This window comes from Falco cherrug, chromosome 4 (assembly GCF_023634085.1).
Source record: "Falco cherrug isolate bFalChe1 chromosome 4, bFalChe1.pri, whole genome shotgun sequence".
In the NCBI taxonomy this organism is placed as follows: domain Eukaryota; kingdom Metazoa; phylum Chordata; class Aves; order Falconiformes; family Falconidae; genus Falco; species Falco cherrug.
The window spans coordinates 29,666,112-29,686,411 of NC_073700.1; the positions used below are offsets into that span (position 1 = coordinate 29,666,112).

Below are 20,300 nucleotides of genomic sequence, written 5' to 3' on the forward strand. Positions count from 1 at the left end.
AATTGTCAGAAGTGGCAGTTCACGGTGGCCAGGTTTCTAACCCACAAATATTTGTGTATCTTACAGTTAAAGATCCTCAACCACCTAGCTAAAAGAAGGGTGTAAAAGGATGACCTAGGGAAAGATATCTGTGTATCTGACATGATGACCTAGGGAAAGATATCTGTGTATCTTACAGTTAAAGATCCTCAACCACCTAGCTAAAAGAAGGGTGTAAAATGATGACCTAGGGAAAGAGGAGAAAATACGAACCCATATACAGATAAAAGAGTAGCTCCTATTGACATCTAAGTTTGTTCCTCTGACAGACCATCAGTTCCTTATATTATAATCCTGCCTGCCTGCATTTTTCAGGTGAAATTTGGGCTCTGAATGCATCAAGGTCTCTATGAAACCGGAGCAAAAGAAAACAATGGTAAGAAATAAAAACTGACTTCTGCTATTTTACAGGTGTTGAATAGAAGCACTGAGGAATGAGCTGTTGTGCCTCAAACCTGGCTGGCAAGGCTAGAGGTGGAACTAAGGCTTCCCTGTATAACAATTCCACAATCTCAGACCAGTTTTTGTTGTTTAACTCTTTCAACGTGTGAATAGATGAGTGCAAAACCCAGGGCTTCCCTTCCACACACACTGCCTCTCATTTGGTAAACAACAGTAACACACTGTTAGTAGCTCTGGTAAAAGCTGAGTCTGAGAGAAGGCTCAATAATTAAGAGGAACATGAGGTTGAAACGTATTTGACTTTACTCACTGTTCTCAGAGAGCTCGACCATGTAGTACAGAACGGGGCTGTTTCCATCAAAGGGGCGCACCCAGGAGAGCATCACGCTGCGGCTGTACGAGGAATTTAGAGTGGCCAGAAGATTCTGAGGGGAATGAGGCAGCTCACTGTTAAGGAAAAGAGAAAGGGATTGAAAACAGCACAGAAAAATCAATCTGCATTTCATTCAGCTACAGTCTTGCAGGCAGTTAAAGGCACACGACATTTAGACTCGTATGATGATCGATATAAAACTACCAGCAGCTACTGTACAATTAAATAAATGAAAGACATCTCTGAATTCTTCACAATTTTATCCTATCTGGAAAAAAAAATAATTTATGCTGAAAGTCCCAAGGCTGATGCTTAGAACAGCTAATGGAAATGTTGCTAAGTGTGGAAAAAAGCCAATTTTCATACTGCTTTTGATTGAGACAAGTTGGCTAATAAATTTCCTCTCTCACTTTTTCTCCCTTCTTACGATGATGTCCTAGCAATGTGACAGCAGTAATACGTATAAACAGTAAAACACATGGGAGATATGATTTAACATGGAATTTTTCATACTCAAGGAAGCAGAAGACATTGACACTATCCATATAGAGCTACTAATCAAAATTACCATATGTATTCTTAGGCTACAGAACAGCTTGATTTACTCGCGGATTCAGGCTTATCCTGTCATGGGTAGAATCTTTCCTTCCTATAATAAGGATTTTTTTGGAAGCACCCAACCAGAAAATGTAGTGAAAATGCCTGCAGAAACCCCACGGAAATACAAAATGAAACATTAAAAAACAAAAATAAAACAGCAGCTCAATTAAAATGTGTAATTTCTCTACATAAAGGCAATTTGTGGAAAAACATTTCATTTGTACTCATTGGCTGAAAGTCGGAGGCTGCCTGGTGCAATGAGAAAACTCAATTCTGCTGCAAACCTTAAATGCTGATCTGTATTAAGTTAAAATAAACCCTTCAGCCATTACACTTGAGCCTGATTTCTGCTCCTTACTGTCCTGGTTCCTCAGGAGGACAAGGACCTCAGGGTGAAGGAAAAGCAAGGAGGGCCAGTTTTTACCCATTCCACCTATTGCTCCTCTGCAGGGAAGCTGAGGGGAGCCCTTCCTCAGCAAGCACCATGGATAATCCACTCTGGTCAGAGCAGGAGGCCACAGGGGTACTTCACATGCTTAATTTAAAAATGTAATAATTTCTGGTTGTCATGTATCATGCCACTGAAGGCTTACAGTTATTTAAAAACCTCAACTCCTTAGCCACTCACAGAAGTAAATACAGACTCTGGCTTTAAGCCAGAACAATAAATGTGTCCTGGCTTTTGGGTTCTACTAGAAGATTGAGGAACATATGGAGAGCCAGACAATAATCTCATTATTTTTTTGTTAAAACTGTGAATGCTTTTGTTTACATGTTTGTGACGACTACACACTGCAGCATTAGCACCAAGACAAAAGGTTGCTGGGAGAGCTGAAGACTGATCAGAACAACACACAGATAATGGGACAGCACAAGCGGGGGACGCTCACCTGCCCACCCCTCACCAGGCTGGAAGGGTCCACGCTTCCCAAGCCTAAACCTAAACCTCAAAGCCTGGTCTCGTTTGACTTTAAATGCCTAACCACATTAGCAGCAAGGTGACCCCAGGCTCTTTCTGTAGTAAACACGGAATGACACCTCACGGTGTGATCCAGAACTTAACTTCATTAAATCACTTGCTCAAGATGCCTTGATTACGAGGAGTTTAGGCTGGCTGTGTTCTCACTTAGACCTGGGCATGGACCAACCAAGCTCCAGACTTCTGCTGCACAGACAGCTAAGACGTGGTCACTCCTGGGCTAGAAAAAACATCAGGCACAGGGAAGCATATGAACAGGTCCAATGGAAGCAGATTTTGAATAGGGCACCGAAAAATTTGGGATAAAAAAGTTTAGGGAATAGAAGAACCTGGAAACAAAGTAGGAGGGCAGCTGGTCTGCAATGCAAAATGGCAGAGCAAGCCTGTCATTTGGAAAGTGCGGCGTGGGGATTTAAGATATGGCCATTTACACAGGGACTACAGGAGCGTGCTACTTAATTTTGAATGAAACATTAAATTATAATAAACATTAAACCTCCACTACAATTTATCATTATGTCCTAAGCAAGCTGGTTGGAAAAGCGCTTTCGTGATTAAGCTGACAACGGAAATTACTGAAGGAAAGAGAGTGAAATGTCTTGTGGCATGGCTCACAGAGGTCCCAGTTTCTATTTTGTTTTATCATCAAGCCTTGTGGGGAAGAGCTTGGAGATGGGCTGTAGCTTCAGCCTAATCCAGGAGATGATGGTCACGCAGGGAGCAATGTAGGAGGGGTGGCAGAGGGGGAGCTCACAGCAAACTTATCCCCATGTAACAACTCTTCCGGGAACTAAGCAAACGCTCCTGGTATATATTGAGGATATTTTCAGGGGGTGCATTTACTAACGTTGTTTCCCCATACGTTCAGAAGGACTGAATTAACAGTTCATTTGAGGACAGAGGCTATATCACTAGGAAAGGCTTTGCAGCTCAGTCTCTTTTTCTTGGTGTATGAGTCTCAGAAGGCTTTTGGAAAAGAGAGGACATTCCCTTTTTCATGTTTTTTTAAAGCACAAACTGAGTTCAAACGTGGGTTTTGGTTTTTGCTTTCTTTTTTTTTTTTTTCCTTAGGATTTGGGTTTAATTGGTTATTCTCTTAGATTGACACAAACTGGTGATCAGTCAGCCGTGTGAAGGAAACAGGCACTTTCTGTTCAGACAGAGGTTGAGCAGTGGGAGCTGCAGCAGCCATCCAGTACACCTATCTCCACTAATATCATATTCCTTAGCCATATGTGTCCACACCGAACAGCAACAGATGGCGCTTACAGATTTAAATCCCTCAAGGTGAACATAACAAGTGCCTAAGAAACACACCTGGACAGAAATAAATATTTAAAACTACAAAGACAAAGCACAGAAGTGTACTTCTCTGTTTGTAGTATACAAAAGCAGAGATTAATAAATAGTAATTCTTACTTTACCAAGCACTTACACTTTCTCTCCCTCTCATTTGCTACCACATACTGTGTGGAAGCAGTGACAAATGAGACCTATACCACCATCATGAATATTCATGTTCCCAAAAGAGATCATTGCTGCTTTTTTTCCTACAAGAGAATTACTTTTCCTTGCTGCTAACATCCAAGACATCATTGCACGGAATGGTAATTCCAACCGCTCTTCAGGATGAGAAGGACCTCGGACTAGAACTACCCAGCTTCTGATAGAGCAAGAAAGTAGATGAAGTTTAGGACAATAACACACAGGCACGGGACAGCCCTTGATTGGAATTGGAAGTTTAATTCCAGCATTATTATTATTTTTCTTTTGTTGACTGAAGCCCCAAACAAGAAATATATGAAGGTTTTTCCATATAGAATATCTTAAGACCTCACTACTCTACTGCTGAAGAGTTGTATGGACACAACTTTTCCATAACTTTCTTTGTACGATAGCAAAGTATGTCTATGAACACTTTTAAATCTGTAATTGATAGATAAGCCCAGGGTTAATGGCATAACCACCAAGGTGACCTGAAGGGACTCTGACAAAGCAATTAAAACAGCAGATTTGCAAGAAAAGAACTTGAAGCCACTGTGACAATCTGGGAGAGAAATACTAGCTAGTTGCAGATGATACATGTTCAAAACAGAAACCCTAATGTTTTGAGTCAGCTCATCACTGCCAGAGGGCAGCTGAAAAATTCACTCAGCAAACACACAGAGTGTTTCGTAAAATTAGCTAAAAGCAGACTATTTGCTGAGGGAAATAAACCAGACACGGTTTGGAGAGATTTCTGAGAAAAATGGTCCAACAGCAGGTAATTAGAGAGACTGTGACTGAAGAGGGGATTACTAAAAAGGCAAGGGAGATTAAACAAGTTTTCTTGTCAGTTTATAAAAAAGCCCTGCTCCTATTTCATAAATTATTTCCTAAATCAGGTCCACCATACAAGTCTAACTTGGAGCAGGTGGTTCATCTGCTAGACCTGATAACGTGGTAAAAAGTTGAGCCTAGCCAAGCACTCAGCCCTGATGGCTTTGCTCATAAAAGTTTATAATATTTTAAATTAAAAAATGTATCATCTGTTCCTCAAGACTTTCCAGTTTTTCTTGCAAAAGAATCCTCTTCTGTTTCTAAACATAGGAAGGACTCTCGCAAGGCATCCATGAGTTCTGAGGCTTTTTGTCTCTCGTAGGCCTGTAACGAGGTGGATTTTTGAAATTAAAGTCTTGCCAAGTCCCAAAGCGCACAGATTTATTTCCCATTTCATTTTGGTGGTCAGCACAAGCTCAAATCTACAGATAACTTGGGAAAGGCTTTTGAATTTTATTCTTTATTTTGCTAAAAACACCTACATTTCTGATACACCTTCAATGACGAACAGACACAATTGTATTTCCCAGTGTATTTCTGGGAAGTATTTCTCTTCTGAGTATCAAGTATGTTTAGACTCAGCAGTGAACCTTACTTCTTGGATGACATCTCAACATAGAGCTTGGAATAATAAACAGAAGCTTTCTTTCTAAGGAGGAAGGAATAATATATTTTCAAGTTTGACATCCTTCCTGTTTTCACTCCCTACAGAAAGGAAAAGAGATGGGCTATTAGAACTGAGGAATATGGGATCCACATGAAGGTAATTTTGTAATGAGGCATGATTTTGATTTGTTACTCTGCATTGGTCTTGCTGATTTTATTTTTAGCAATCAAGCTATTTTTTCATGGGATATATTGGGAAGAAATTGGAAAAAGTAGCGATTACAAATACTCTAGTACAAAGGGTATCAAAATTCACGTATAAATGAATGGTAAAGGCGATACTGTGCATTCTTGGCAACCCACTGGGGTTTATTGTAAGTGGTTAGCTCCCCTCTTCTGCTTTTGAAGATGACAGAACAATAGTATTTCTTTCTCTGGTGAAAAAGAACTGAAAGAAGATGAACTTGCTGCCAGGAATAAATTGTCTATTTTTGTATTACATTGTCCTCCCCATATTTTTGCATAGACAAAGAGCCTAAAAGATTTTACTATATGTTGTGACATAACAGAGGCTTGTACAGGGCTTTGATTTTCCAACAATGCAGCATTACCATACTTTTCGGTCATGTTCATACAACAAAGAGGTTCTTTAGTATGGACTGCAGACAGGCAGATATTGAGCAGCAGCTATTATCAGGCATAGATAACGGTAATTCTGCATATTTTATATATACTGAGAACCCTCGGGATACTTTGAGCTGGAATCAGCAGACTTTCCCGTCAGGTGAGTGATACATTTTGATAACTCAGCTCATGCAGCTTTAGGAACAAACGTTTTTCCCTCTACACGTATTTCAGTATGGCATTTACAGGACTATAAAAGTAAAGCTAAATGAAGCTGGGATGTTTCATAACATATAATTATTTTCAGGATCAAATTGTATGACTTGCAGGAATGCAAGAGAAGCACAAGCTCGTCATCAAAAGACCTGCAAATGTTTCTGTATTTGCAGTCAAGAAACTCTGCTAGAAGAAAAAAAAAAAGTAAAAAATTATAATCCATGTCTTGCAGAAGAGGAACATCACTTGAAAATGTTTTACCTCGTGCAAACCAGATCAAGTGATGTACATGAAGAATAAACATATTTAGAGGGAAGACAAATGAATGACTAGAGTATCTTGACTAGCAATTAGTTTCTGTGCCCAAGTACCATCAGTGCAAAATTGATGAGCAAGGTAACCTTTGGCTGCACTTTAGCAAGTCCTTCATTAGTTTTCTGGCTTTCCTTTTCAAATATTTTTTTTCTTCATAGACATGGTGAGATAAATGATCCATCCTGCTTGCACCACCAATGCATGCCATGCTGCGCTATCAGCGCATGCTCTTCTAGCAAGAAACAGTACCTTTTCCCCCAAGCCTGTCGTCCAACAAGGGAAGACAAAGGAAGAAAAAGTTTTCTTTCCTTCTTTTCAGATTAGAAAACCAGACCACTCAGAGATTAAATAACTGAAGGTCACCCTGAAGGTCAATGCTTTTGAATTGAATCAGTTTGAATAGAAATCAGTAACAAACTTATTTGTGCCTTTGGAAATTTCTCTTGACATGCCTAAAGGTAGAGGAGGGATATGCTGGTTCTTGGGGGAAAAAAGGTGGTGAGACAATTGGAGTTGTCAGATAAAGCGAGGTAGGCTACAATATTGTCTGTTGGTAGCCTGCTCCAGTCTGTAATCTGTTGAGAGGCCTCCTCTGAACATTTGTCTGACATTAGTGCTACTCAAGGCACTGAAGTGTAAGTGCTCATCGATGGAAATGTACATGCCCTGTTTGTTAATGTTCTGCACAAGAGAATTATCTGGGAGAACAGGGAATGTTATAGATCTGTCATTCGTATACAAGCTAGAATTTAATTTAGGCTTTACTTCAGACGTTTCCTTTCCACATATTTTCTTCTTCATTTCACTTCTGTTGTATCATGTATCTCTATTTCTCACAGATTTGTGCTGCTGAGCCAAACGATAATGATGAAAGCTGCAAAGGAATGCAATGTTCTCTGCCATTATTGCACTACCTGCAGCACTACTTTGAAATAAAATGTCACAATTCAAGGTATGATTGAATGACTTATCAGTTACTGAAGTCCTCCAGAAGAGTGGGTCTGATATATTTCTTTAATTCCTCCAGGAAAAACAGGTGATGGGCGATGACCAGCAGAACATCGGAGGAAGTGAAGATACAGGATTAAGAGCCAGCCCCAGTGCGTGGAGAGCCAGCCAACACAACTGGAATGAGCTGGGGTTCAATATAGTAGCAGTATATTTTGAATTGTCTTCTGCTCTTGGACTCAAACCAGCAGTAAAACGCACTCTGGGAGGAGAGCTGAGGAGTGCTTAATTAGAGAAAGAATGTATGACCACTCTCTGAAAATGGGCATCTGATCTAGCCTTGGCACTGTCAGAATAATGCTGCATCAAACAGCCCTCTGCACAGCAAATCTCAGAGGCAAACTCATTACACTGCCAACAGCAGAAGTTGCCATCTTCTCAGAGAGATCAGGCATGACCAGCAAAACCAGATGCAATTTTAGTTAAATTAAAGCATGTGGCACTACTCAAATAAATAAAACCCAAGAAGTCTATGTAAAACATTACCTTCTTATTCATTTGGTCTGCTCCACACGTGTACCAAACTCACGGTTGTTGCTTTTAGTCATAAAAATAAAATGGAAGTACACTTCACCCCAGTGGAAAGACAGAAATAGAAAATATGGAACCCCGTAATGACATTTTTATAATCCTTTTTCAGAATTGAACTGTACTTTAAAGATTTTCTTGGTTTTATTTTTGAAGATCCTTAGGAATAAAGAAAGGTATACATAAAACTATTTTTCCCCTGGAAAAGTACGTATAAAGAGAATGCAGGAGTAAGCAATGTCTGTCCAGGGACCAGCTATTCTGATGTAAGTTTAACAAAGAAAAAAAAATACTAAAAGGAGGAAAACATTTTCTTATAACCTTGACATCATAGCGCAGCACCTGGGCTTTTTCAGAGCGCCCTACAGCACAGATGACAGGGTTCAGGTTGGAAGGGACCTCAGGAGGTCTCTAGTCCAACCTCCTGCCGACAGCAGGGTCAGCCATGAGATCAGACCAGTTTATTCAGCCTGGTCTTGAAAACTGGAGACAGTACTCTGGATGTAGACTAACCAGTGTCAAATAAAAGGGGATAATCATGGCCATCAATCTACCATGCTGGTGTTACCATAGCCCAGGATGCTGTCAGCCTGTTTTGCTGCCAGAGCACACAGCTGGCTCATGTTCAGCTGCCACCTACCAATATCCCCAGGTTCTTTCCAGCAGAACTGCCACCAGCCAGCCACTGCCCAGGCTATACTACTGCAAAAGGTTATTCCTCCCCAGATACAGATGTTGCGTTTGTTTTCTAGAATTTCATAAGGGTCCTGCTGGCCCATTTCTCAGCCTAAGTTCCTCTGAATGGTGCCCCTGCCCTCAAGTGTATCAACTGTCCCCCATCTATTTTGTGCCACCTAGAAACTTCATGAGCATGTACTCCAACATCTCCTCCAGATCACTGATAAGGATGCTGGACAGGGCATGTCCCATTTACAGTCCCCTCCAGTAGTCCACTTGTTACTGGCTTCAAGTGGGTTGCCATCTCTTAATCGTTATCCCCCGAGCTCTATCACCCAACCAGATGGATATCTACACGTAGTGGTTCAGACAGATGCAGTTACTTGGAAGTAACTTCCAAGGCTCCAGTTAATGGAGGCCCCAGCAGCATGGCAGTATGCAAAAGGGAGGACATTTCAAGGCAGTTTAATTAGGAATGAACCAGGCTTATTTGCCTTTCAAAAACCTCCACACCAAAAATCAAACTTACAGACTCTCCAGATCACTTAGAATGAAACGCCAGAGAAATGCCCAAGGGTATCTGAAACCAAGCGTAGTGTGTATTTCAGACGGAGTACTCACATCACTTCTAGTCGAGCCGTTCTGGAGTCATTTCCTCCAAAAGAAATGACCTCACAGGTATAGTCTCCGATATCACCTGACCATGTCTGGCTGATGAGGAGGGTTCCATCTTTCTCTACAGTGATCCTGGAACTGCTGGATGGATTTATTACAACACTGTCCTTCTTCCAAAGATACCTGAGTATTACAACGTTTCAGTTATTAATTACTCCTAAGAACTTCAAAACAGATTCAGTTGAACTGCGCTGTAAGTTATCAGCTTCTGTAACCAAACATTAAAAATGACAGGCCCCTACAGTTACTTTCAGGAGCAGGGCCTTTTAAAAAATTAAGTTTTAGATCTGTGATCGGAATGAGAAATGTAATTGCATACCAGATACTATATATTTAATAAACAGTACTTTACATTTTACATGGAAAAGGTGAAGTATTCATAAATGTCCAAGTTCTTAAGTTCACCTTCATCGGCATTTTAACCTAGAACGTCATATGTCATACTCTGCAATTAACAGCTGAGGTGTTGGCCCATCTCTGCTAAGACTGTAATGAGACTAGACTGCCATAATCAGTAACATCTTGAAACTGCTGTGGCAAGGTTTACTAGAGCTCAGCTATCACAACACACGCATCAACACTCAACAGGGATATCTACAGCCCATAGTCTTACAGCTAAGTATCTCTACATGGCATTCTTACACCTGCATTTCTCTTTCCAAAGTTCTTTCCTCAGTTGACCCTTCTAGCACCTTCCAAACTGTTCCTTGCGTTTTCTTTTGCTCGTATTGCTTTCAGACTACATGAGTTTTCATGGCCAACGAGCATCCTCTAAGAGCTCTAGTGTAAATTTTAATAGTTAAGACAAATTCTGTCCTCCTTTATACAGTTGGAGCAGACTATAGCCCCAAGTTATTGAGTTGTTTCCAAGAACACAGGCATGCCTTGTGTGGCTTTCATGCACCCCAATGTAAACACTTCTGAAATCCTATTCCTTCTCTTTGGCTTTTACTCTCATTAAGTATCAGCTTCTGACAAGTTGGTTTTATTGATAGTGTATTAACCTTGACAGTAAAATCATGGAAGGCTATATTGAAGTCATGAAGTGGAACATAGCTCATTGTAAATAATACATAAGGCTGAAATAGAAGATGGGATTTATATGATTAATGATACAGTGTACAACCTTATAATGCAGTAATCAGGGGTCTGGTGTTAAAATCTGGGGTCCTGAAACTTTTCACCTAATGCTATTCATATAGCTTATAAAATTAAGCTGGGATAAACCACACAAATAAGAACTGACATCACCAACCTGATTGAAATTCTAGGATCATGAGTCGCTTCACATCGCAGAGTGGCTGTAGTTCCTTTGATCACAGTGCTGTCCTCAGGAGGCTGAACAATGAATGTGCGATCTGAAAGGAACACAAGCCATAGTTCAGGTGAAATTACAGCATTTTGACTTGGGTATTCACTCAGAGAGCAGGCAACTGAACATCTGTCACTCCAAGCAAGCGGGACGTTCTTCTTCAAGTCTCTGCGGTGAAAGCTCCCCTCCCTCTTAATGTCACCGCGTCAAGAAGAGGTAGTACGCTGTGGATGCAAGGAAGGAAAAGCAGTGAGGGCATGAGTCTGAGCCAGCAGTGACCTGGGTAGGAAGCGTGCTAAAGCTGTACTAACCCTCACCTGCCTGGTGGTAAGCGCCGACGGCAGCTCCCTAAGCCATAAAGCAGTAGGTATGTTCATAATATGTTATGAATGAACCCAAACATACACTGAGTCAGGAAACATGTCACACTGTTTGGAGCAGGGAAAACAAAAACACCACCAAAGAAAAATCTGTGCAAAGAGTACACTAGAAAAAAATACCCAGAAAGAGGAAAACTGAAATGGTACCCTACAATCTCATCAAATCCAGAAAAGAGGGTAGAGGAGGAGGAGCTTCTGGTAGCCTGAATTTTCCATAGAAGATAGATATGCTGTTTACTCAGATGTTTCAGAACATCTTTATTCAGGCACCTCCTGGAGACTTAGAACACAATAATTGCTGTAACTACAGCAACCAGATCCGGTGTGAAAGATCTCTATTATGCTTAACTCACGGTAGCAACAGCAGATAGCATCAGCTGAAGCAGGTAGACAGCTAGGATGAGTAGAGAAGATATGTGGATAATGTTAATCAGTCCCAAATCCCTACAGAGATAATCAGCGTCTACTGAGATACCTCATACATGCACAAGAAGGAACCATCAGCAAAATCAAAAGCTAATTCTAATAGCACAGAATTTTTAGCATTATTTCTGATGTACCTATGTATGCCTTCTAGCTTTATAATGGTGCTGTTGCTACACAAATATTAGGTTATATTCACTTTTCTTTTCCCTCTCCAGTGCAGTACAATGAGCAGGAACTATCTTTAATATGTATAAGAATCAAAAAAATTCAAAAATTATTAGGAAGGATCTCTTTTACTTGATCCATACACCTGAATATCATTCAGTTTACAACACCCTGATATGTCTAGCAACTCTATATTGTCAGTAATACGATGGCCATATGACACAAGTCCATTACATTTACTGTCAGTATTTTTTTTCAGGTATTCCCAGGTCCAGAAGGAAAAATGTTGCTGATTTAACTTACACAGTTTGGGGATTAACAAATGCCAAACATGCACCACACATCAGCAGCATAATCAGTACTTCAAGTACAGGAAAGGAGAGAAGGCCATGACATTTCTGTATTTATCATCATCGCCTTCATTGTTTTTAATTATTTTCAGTCCCAAATCAATGACCATTATTCTCTATTAGCAACGAAACCCATGTTACACTTAATTTTAACTCAGAAGTAACACAGGTGAACCTGTTGGATCAGACGCTCTTCCCCCACAGAACAAATGCTAAACCAGAGATCAAAAGCAAATGGTGAAGGACAAAATCATTTCATGAGTTGCCCTGTGCCGTGCCAATCTGTAGCATGAAGGCTGCTGTATTTGGTTTGGCTTCCAACAGTGCCCAGGGCCACAAAGAAGTACAAAGGTATGAGGAAAATCGTATCACTGTAACTGCAGCCCCAGCCCCAGTAACAGCACGGGCTGGTCTATACTGCCTGCAGACTCCTGGAAGCAGAAACCAACTGCAAATCGCCCCGTCTACAAGTTAAAAGGTCTGATTTGCAATGCAAGATTGGCCAAGGCAAAACCTGAGTAAAATCGTAATTGTGACTGAGCCTCTATTTAAATACACTTCCTTGCACAAAATAGAAAACTATATACGCATAATTTTATAAACAAAAAGGGTATTTGTGATAGGTTTCCTAAAATAGATACATTATTCCTATTAAATCATACAAGTATCTCTATTAACTAGAAAAGCCTAATTACTTATGAAAATTTCCTGAGCATACAACAAAAATTGATTAATACTTGATTAAAGTTAGACTTTAAACAAAGCGTTATCCTTACTCCACACTGTCAGCATCACAAAAGCGTTCAGAGCTCCTTCAGAGTTGACTGCACAGCAAGTATAATTGCCGGCATCCTGAAGGAAAACGGGTGTTATCTGGAGCCCTCCAGATTCAAGAAGAATGAACCGAGGAATCTGAACGGAGCCACTGGCTAAGATCTGGTTTCCTGAAACACAGAAGGGAAGAACAGCATGATTAGTGTCACGTAGACTGCACGGATTAAGCGCTGCAATTCTAGTTCTTCCAAAAGACTATTACAGCCTATTCAGGCCACTGGCTCACAACAGCCCCACAACAAGCCCACTGCTCGCAGAAGCGAGGAAATGAAGAAATATGCACTAAATGACGCTACAGCATCTCATTAATAGGAATGGCCAAGAAAATGTGGTTACAGCTTTTCTACAACAACTTAATAACTGGCTACCTCTCTTCCATGAGATGGCAGGTTTTGGAGCCCCTGAAACTTCACAGGTTAGCACTGCGGTCATCCCCTCTGTAACGGTAGTATCTTCTGGAGGCTGGATAAATGCTGGTTTAATGTCTAGAATGAAAAATTTAAAAAATTCAATGCATCAGCTATCAGAAAGATCCTTTACCTATTATCACGCAGGACTTTACATCCACATTTATAGAGCTGATCATGGAGAAGGCCATGACAATAATACATGAAAACCTTTCAGCAGTGACTGTAACCTTTCATTATTCATCTCCTAGGAATTATCTAATTCAGTTTATTACCTACATGGAAAATAAAAAGCTATCAGTGCTTGTACATGTACAAGTCAGATGGCTTACAGTAAAAGGAAGATAAAGCTCAAAATGAGTGGCTGGGGGGGGGAAGTCGAGAAAACTAGATAAACAGAAGTATTTTCTTTCATCTTTATAACAGAATTCTTTAAAATGAAAAGCAACTTGAGAAAGGCATTAACTTTGAAACTTAAATGTCAGCCAAAAGAATTTAGAACCTGAGTCTTATCCAAGATATTTTCCAGGCTTCTTTCCTTCCTATTTTCCCCCAGTTACATTTCATTACATTTTTTTCTGCATTTCCCAGATATATATTGAATTGGGGGTGATGTATTTTCTGCGGCCAGTAGGATTCTGGTCAGTATGTGTAATCTGCTCTCAGGCTAAAAAATCAGCTTCCCGAAGAGGAGTTATAGTATTACAGAAATGTCTGTTAATAATCGCTTTTAAAAGAGACTACTAGGATTTGTAATTCTTCCATAGAGAAGAGTGTACTTCATTAAGAAAACCATTTAATCAGACTTTCTGGCCAAAAATAAGCCATTTAGCTTGAACTTACTTTCTTTCCCCTATCAACTGTAGTTCTAGACAAAAGGCAGACAAAATGATACCATGCACAATCATGAAGTGGTAGTTCAAATTCAGAACAGAATCACATTAGAATAGAACTAAATTATTAAGTATAAAGAAAAAAGTACATCATAATTAATCTTTCTTTTTTTTATTATTTTTTTTATTTTCACTAAGTTCTCTTTTTGTAGTGTGAAATAGGAGAGTTCACTGCAAGCCCCTAATGTCCTGGGAAGTTTTGCTACAGGCTTCAGCAGAATGTGTTGAGGCCAGAGGACATTTTGGGGTACCTTACAGCTAGGGCAGCTACGCTTGATGAAAACCAAGGTTCTGTGAGTTGAACTAAACGAGCACAGAGCGGTGGAAAAATCTGATGGATGCAGGGTCACCTACAGAAAAGACAAGGCAACTCATCGATCGATCTCGTATCACAACTCCTTACTCACTAGTCACATCCAGGTAGGTGTATGTCTGTATCTCCCCAGCTTTATTACTAGCAAAACACTGGAAGATTCCAGCATCCTGAGGACGCAGCGCGTGGATCCGCAGCCCACCGCTCAGCAGTACTTCGTAGCGGGGGTTTTCCAGCTTGCTGAGGGGAACAGCGTCCTTATACCAGACCAGGGTGGGAATGGGAACACCTTTAAAAAAGAAAGAATAATAATTTCACTGTTAGTCTTTGCAAAACATATTTTAGGTAGTCAAAATACTAAGCACTGTTCTGGTCATATCCCTGGTTTCCCATCCTTGTATACCAATTACTTATATTTTTATAAGTTCCTTTTGATAAATGGAGGCTGCATCTTACATTATCAATGGTAATAATAAACTGCAGAACATGTGGGAATAAAACCAGCAAACAGTGAAAGGGGGAATGTTGAGAAAACATGTTATCAAATTACTTTCTTCACCCAATCATATTTCATGCTACTACAAAATAAGATTTACAGCAATTTCATCTTGAAAGCCAGAATCATGCTACTTAAACAGCAGCAGTGTGGCAATGCAGCCAGTCTATAAGACTGTTCCATCCCAAATAAGATTCCTCTGTGCTACTGTAGCTAAGATGTCAAAATAAAAATGAAATGGCAAGTTACAGATAAAAAAAATGAAGTGCTCACATGGCTGTATTCGAGTCTTAATTTGGCAGCTTAGTTTGAGCTGATGTACAAACAGCATGTTGCCAACAATGGGACAGCTTTAAACTACTATTATTCATTCTCGAGCTTCACCTGTTATTTGAAAAATGCAGACATTAAAGAGAAACAAAAATCCTACCCTAGATATAACTTACAGCCCCGTTTATTCCTGTTTCCCTTCATGTGCCTGTTCTACAAGCCCTGACACAGTTATTTCACACATTTTTGCTGCAGTCATATCGCAGCCAGCTGGGACGGAGTGGCTGTAAATTCGGTGTATACAAATAGTGTAGGATCCTCTTTTCTTCGAGAGATGTCAGGGGCCTACAACAGTCATACACAGGTCTTGCCACCCCACTCCTCACATCAGACAACATTTTAACTTTACATCCCAGAAACACCCAACTGACCAGGTGCTGAGGGCCCTGCAGTGAAGCAGGTATTTCATTATGTAATTGGATAATCACAGCATCACAAGTGTATCAAGCCAATTTAAGTTCTTTCAGCCCCAAACACGGCATTTTTGTCATCAGTAGCTATTTTTGAACACATATAACTTCAAATTTCAGAGTTTCACAGTCCCTTGTAATAAGGTAAGGAACTATGGACTTAAATTCACGAGCGAGTGATATTTGCCCAGATAGAACAAAGCAGGGTGTCACAGAAGCAATAGGGATGGGATGTCACCGATGAATTGAGCGTCTGCAGACAATGAAGTTCACTGCAATGATGGCAATGACTTAAGGTTCTCAGGTGAAAGCACCTCGGGAAGATCTGTATTATCATCGCTGTCATTTTAAAAATCCCAAAGTTAAATACTATTGTATTATACTTCCATTCACATCTTGTCTCTGTATACTTATTCTCTTTATACAGACAAAAGCTATATTAACTTCTGGGATGAATGGAAAAGCAACGTATTTAACAACTGAAGAACAACATTCAGTTGCTGCTGTTTACTTTTATAAACATGTGTCATTTACTACGATCACCTCTGATGCTTTTGTTCTGCTGATAAAATAAAATGTACTCATAATCCAGAAAGTAATCATCTCAGGAAGGAAGCCACTATGCAGAGTGCATTTTCTGATAGAGAATAGACATAGTAGTAGCTTGCAATAGGCATAATTTAAATTTCATACAACAGCCCATATACAAAATTAGCGTAAATTTCAATGTTCAGAATTCTCGGTGAGAGTGTTATTCATCTCTTGAAAATCCTCCTGGGCAAACACAAATTATCACTGAGTAATGAAGAAACAGATGATGCAAAATGGAATAGTTCTCCTGATGCTGAGAAGCCTGGAAATGATTTCAAGTTTAAATAATAGCAACTCCATTTTCCCACACATTAGACTTGATAGGCACCTAGGAAATAATGAAATCCTGCATTCAGTACACTCAAACCTTTAACATTGGTGTCATTCCGTAAATCCCATTCTACTAACAGTATTGGCAAACCTTCTAATCCTATAATCACTGTGAGATACACCTTCCTATCACCAACTCAGCTGACAAACTAAATATTACCATCTCTATTTTTCTACATTTCGGTTATGGATATCTTCCTCTACTCAAAGTTATGAGCCTGAATAATAGGATCTTATCTGAGTACTCTGATGCCTGTCAGCAGCATTCATTTGGGCTTCAGTGGTCTTCCCAGAGAGATTTGTCTTCCAAGTCGTACACATTTTCTTTTATCCTTTTGCTACCTCTTTGGCTATAAAAATGGTTAAAGCCAGCTTCCTTTCCTCTCCCCCTCCCCCCCCCCCACATCCTTTTCTCTCCCCACACCCCCAAAGGAATTTCGCTTCTTTTCCTCTCTGAAAACTTCTGGTGAAAAAATTATGAACAGGAGAAAACACTTTAAAGCCCTTTTGTACTATACCCTTCCAAGCAGCATCTGTCCTACCTTACTGTTTGAGAGATTACAGAGTGGCCTAAAAGACTAGCAATAACAAATAAAATAAGCTTATTTCTCAGCATGTCTGCAGCACTATTCATTTTTTCAGGGAGAAATTAATTGAGCGCTGTGGAGGAGAAGGCAAGGCAGGAACTGAGACTGGTTCTGGCTTTGCCACTTTCTCTGTAACCTTGGGCAAATAATGTATGCAATCTGCGGCTCAGTTTCCCCATCTGTGAAACAGATGCTTGACTCTTTGCCAAATTTAACTTACTTAAGAACCTGGATAAAAGACTCGAAATATGCACTGTGTCATTTTTGTTATTTATTTTTTATAGCCTTCTCTAGATCCCAGTGGGCTACTGGGGAATCCCAAAAGCATCTTTCCATCTACTTGTCTAAACAGGTAGAACTAAAGTCCAATTAACTGCACTCCCTAGACACCACCACCGCTGCCTGCAGCTCTAAACTTTCTATAAGCAAATAAGAAAAAGCATTTAAAGGAAACCCATTGAAAATGCAGGCAGCATCAGCAGCTGCTGAAAGATACACAACAGAGCATGGTTACTGCACACTCTGGTACCCTGAAACTCCATTACAGGGAAGTATAAAGCTAGTCTGTGGAAGCTGCAATTTTATTTACAGTTAATCTCTGCTTATACTGTGAAATTAATCTGTCTTTCACACATTCAAAGTGCACCAAGACTTGGCAAACGGGCTTTGTGCACAGAACTTGATGGGGCTGGGGGAAATACAATCTGTCTTTCTATTTGTAGTAAAGGTACGGGGCAGCTCTGCAGTTCCCCCAGTGCTTTATTCTAGCTCCTAGCTCGGAGCAGGGAGACAGCAATCTTCATTTAGCCTTTTTAAATGCTGGCAAATGCCAGGTTTCTGTAATAATGGATCAAAGCTCCTTTATGTTTATTTAATACTAGTACCTGGCCCTTATAAGTCTGTGCTATAGGTACTCAGCAAAATGATCCACGTGAAGACAGGTTTCCATACTCCTGCACCGCATTCTTCAGCAGATCAGATGTGTGCTATAAGAGTTCAGCAGAAATAAATAATTTTGCCTAGTAAGGGTTCCCATATCTCCAACATGACCTCATCTACTGAGAATGGTTAAGAGTGCCCTATTAATCCCCTTGGGAGCTAAAGTGCTGTAAGGAAGAGTTAGGGTAGAAGGAAGAGCCAGCCTCTTCTCTCCCCAGTCCCTCCAGGTTGTGTTTTTTTTGTTTGTTTGTTTGTTTTGTTGTTGGTTTTTTTTTTTGAGTAGGTGAAAAACATTTGAGACAGCAGATAGGTTTTTTTTCAGTGACAGTGAACTAGTCCAGAGATTCGTCAACTAATTGTGCGGTAGTGAAATATTTTTCTTTTGAAATCTCAGAATGCTTTTTTAACTCTATTTCTGTAATGATACCAACATTAGTTTTAAATTCTGCTACTTGAAAAATCTTCTCCGATTTAAAAAAAAAAAAAAAAAAAAGCCAGTATTTGTCAAAACATGCTGAAGCATAGAGTTTGGCACATGGCCAGAATAAATGTCTAGCCAGTCACATTTCTTTCCTTTGAAATTGTCTTGTCTTAGATGCACAGGCACAGAATGCAAGAGCAGCCCAAGGACACGGCACTATTTCCACCTTCTCAGCTCCAGTAACCTCTGCGTTAGCTATTTCCTGAGCCAGAGGTTGCATTCACGCAGCTGTGTTTAATAGTCCTTACTGGATTTTTCTCCCATAAATTTTGTTTTTCTAAATAATTTTTATTTCTGATCTCAGCTACTGCCTGGACCAATGACCTCCACAGTTTATGTTTTTTGAAAAAGTGTTATCTTTCTTTTATCGCACAACTCCTATCTGAAAATTCAGCTGGGTGCCTCCTCTGCTTCCTGCACCAAGCAATGCAAAATCATCTTCCCCCATTCCCCTTCCCATATGGCACCCACCCGTCAGTCACCTCTTTCACAAAACGTCCCAGCCAATTTAACTCCTCGTTATTCAAAAACCACGGTAATCCTCCAATTAGTGACACTATTTCTACTTTTGTGTACCTTTTCTAGTTTTTCTACATAGCTCTCTCCAACAGAGTGATTAGAATTGCGTTAAGTATTTGAGATGAGGGTGCTGCCCCATGGATTCACACAGCAGCATTCTCTTATCTTTTTCTGTTTCTTTCTCCCCAGCACCTAACATTCCCAACCAGGGCTTGGCACTGAACTAAGGTTTTCAGAAAACATACCTTTTCTCCATAGTAATAGAAAATTTAATCTCTGTCAATAATTTCATCTGCCAGTTTATTGTCCAGTCAGTTCAAATCATCAGAACCTTCTGCAACTCTTTTGTGGTCAGTTTTAATGTTGACTGTTCTGAATAATTTTATATATTCAGCAAATATTACCAGCTCACTATTCACCCTCTTTTTCATGGCATTTAAGAGTATGTTGAACAGCACAGGTTCCAGCAGAGATTCCTAGGCAACTCCGTTGACAGCAGGTCCTGCTGTGACTTACTTAAAAAGCTATTAATTAACAAGATGACCTTGTTTCTTATAACCTGATAGCTTCATTTCTACAAGAGCCTTTTTGTGAGAGACCTCATCAGAGGCTTCTGACATTCCAAATCAGCCGAAGAACCCTCACGCACACACTTGCTTACCTCGCTATTTGCAAAGCTCCCTTCTGGAAAAGTAATGTTGACCCTTTCCTACATCAAGCATTAAGAAACACTTAAATCATAGTGGAAATAATATAATCACATGTTGGCTCTGATCTAGAGGAAAAGCCCATCCAAACAAGCTGTTTGTTAGGTTAGGGTGGGTTTTTAATCAAGGTTATGTACATTTTACCCAAGGATTTGATGGCATTTTTATGGGCATTGCTTGTTAAACTCAACATTAGGGAAAGTGAGACAACAAAAAGTGCAGCCACTTGCCAAAGTCATGTAGTAATTCGTTGACCTAGACACATGCTCCAATCACAGACTGCAACACCTTGTATCTTACTAGAGTGCTAAACTAGGGGGTGCTTCTATTTCTCTGGAACTAAATCTTAAAAAAAACCCTTTTGGTTTAGGTGGAATTCTACACATTTGAAGCCTTTTATGTTATTAAAACACTTGCCAATTAAAAACTGTCTGTAATTCTCCTCCTGCAGAATTCTTAACTACACTT

The 20,300-nt window shown here is 40.0% G+C and overlaps 1 protein-coding gene across 4 annotated transcripts in view; it reads right to left on the reverse strand.

Moving 5' to 3' along the window:
• SDK1 (sidekick cell adhesion molecule 1) overlaps positions 1-20,300 on the reverse strand; it is a 412,574-nt gene that overhangs the window by 129,833 nt on the left and 262,441 nt on the right. For all 4 annotated transcript variants that reach the window (XM_055708535.1, XM_055708536.1, XM_055708537.1 and 1 more), the window contains 6 exons: positions 14,537-14,731; positions 13,198-13,314; positions 12,772-12,939; positions 10,618-10,720; positions 9,309-9,485; positions 752-888 (listed from right to left, as the gene is read on the reverse strand). In XM_055708535.1, coding sequence (XP_055564510.1) covers positions 752-888; positions 9,309-9,485; positions 10,618-10,720; positions 12,772-12,939; positions 13,198-13,314; positions 14,537-14,731 — 897 coding nt within the window. The remainder of the gene's footprint in view (positions 1-751; positions 889-9,308; positions 9,486-10,617; positions 10,721-12,771; positions 12,940-13,197; positions 13,315-14,536; positions 14,732-20,300) is intronic.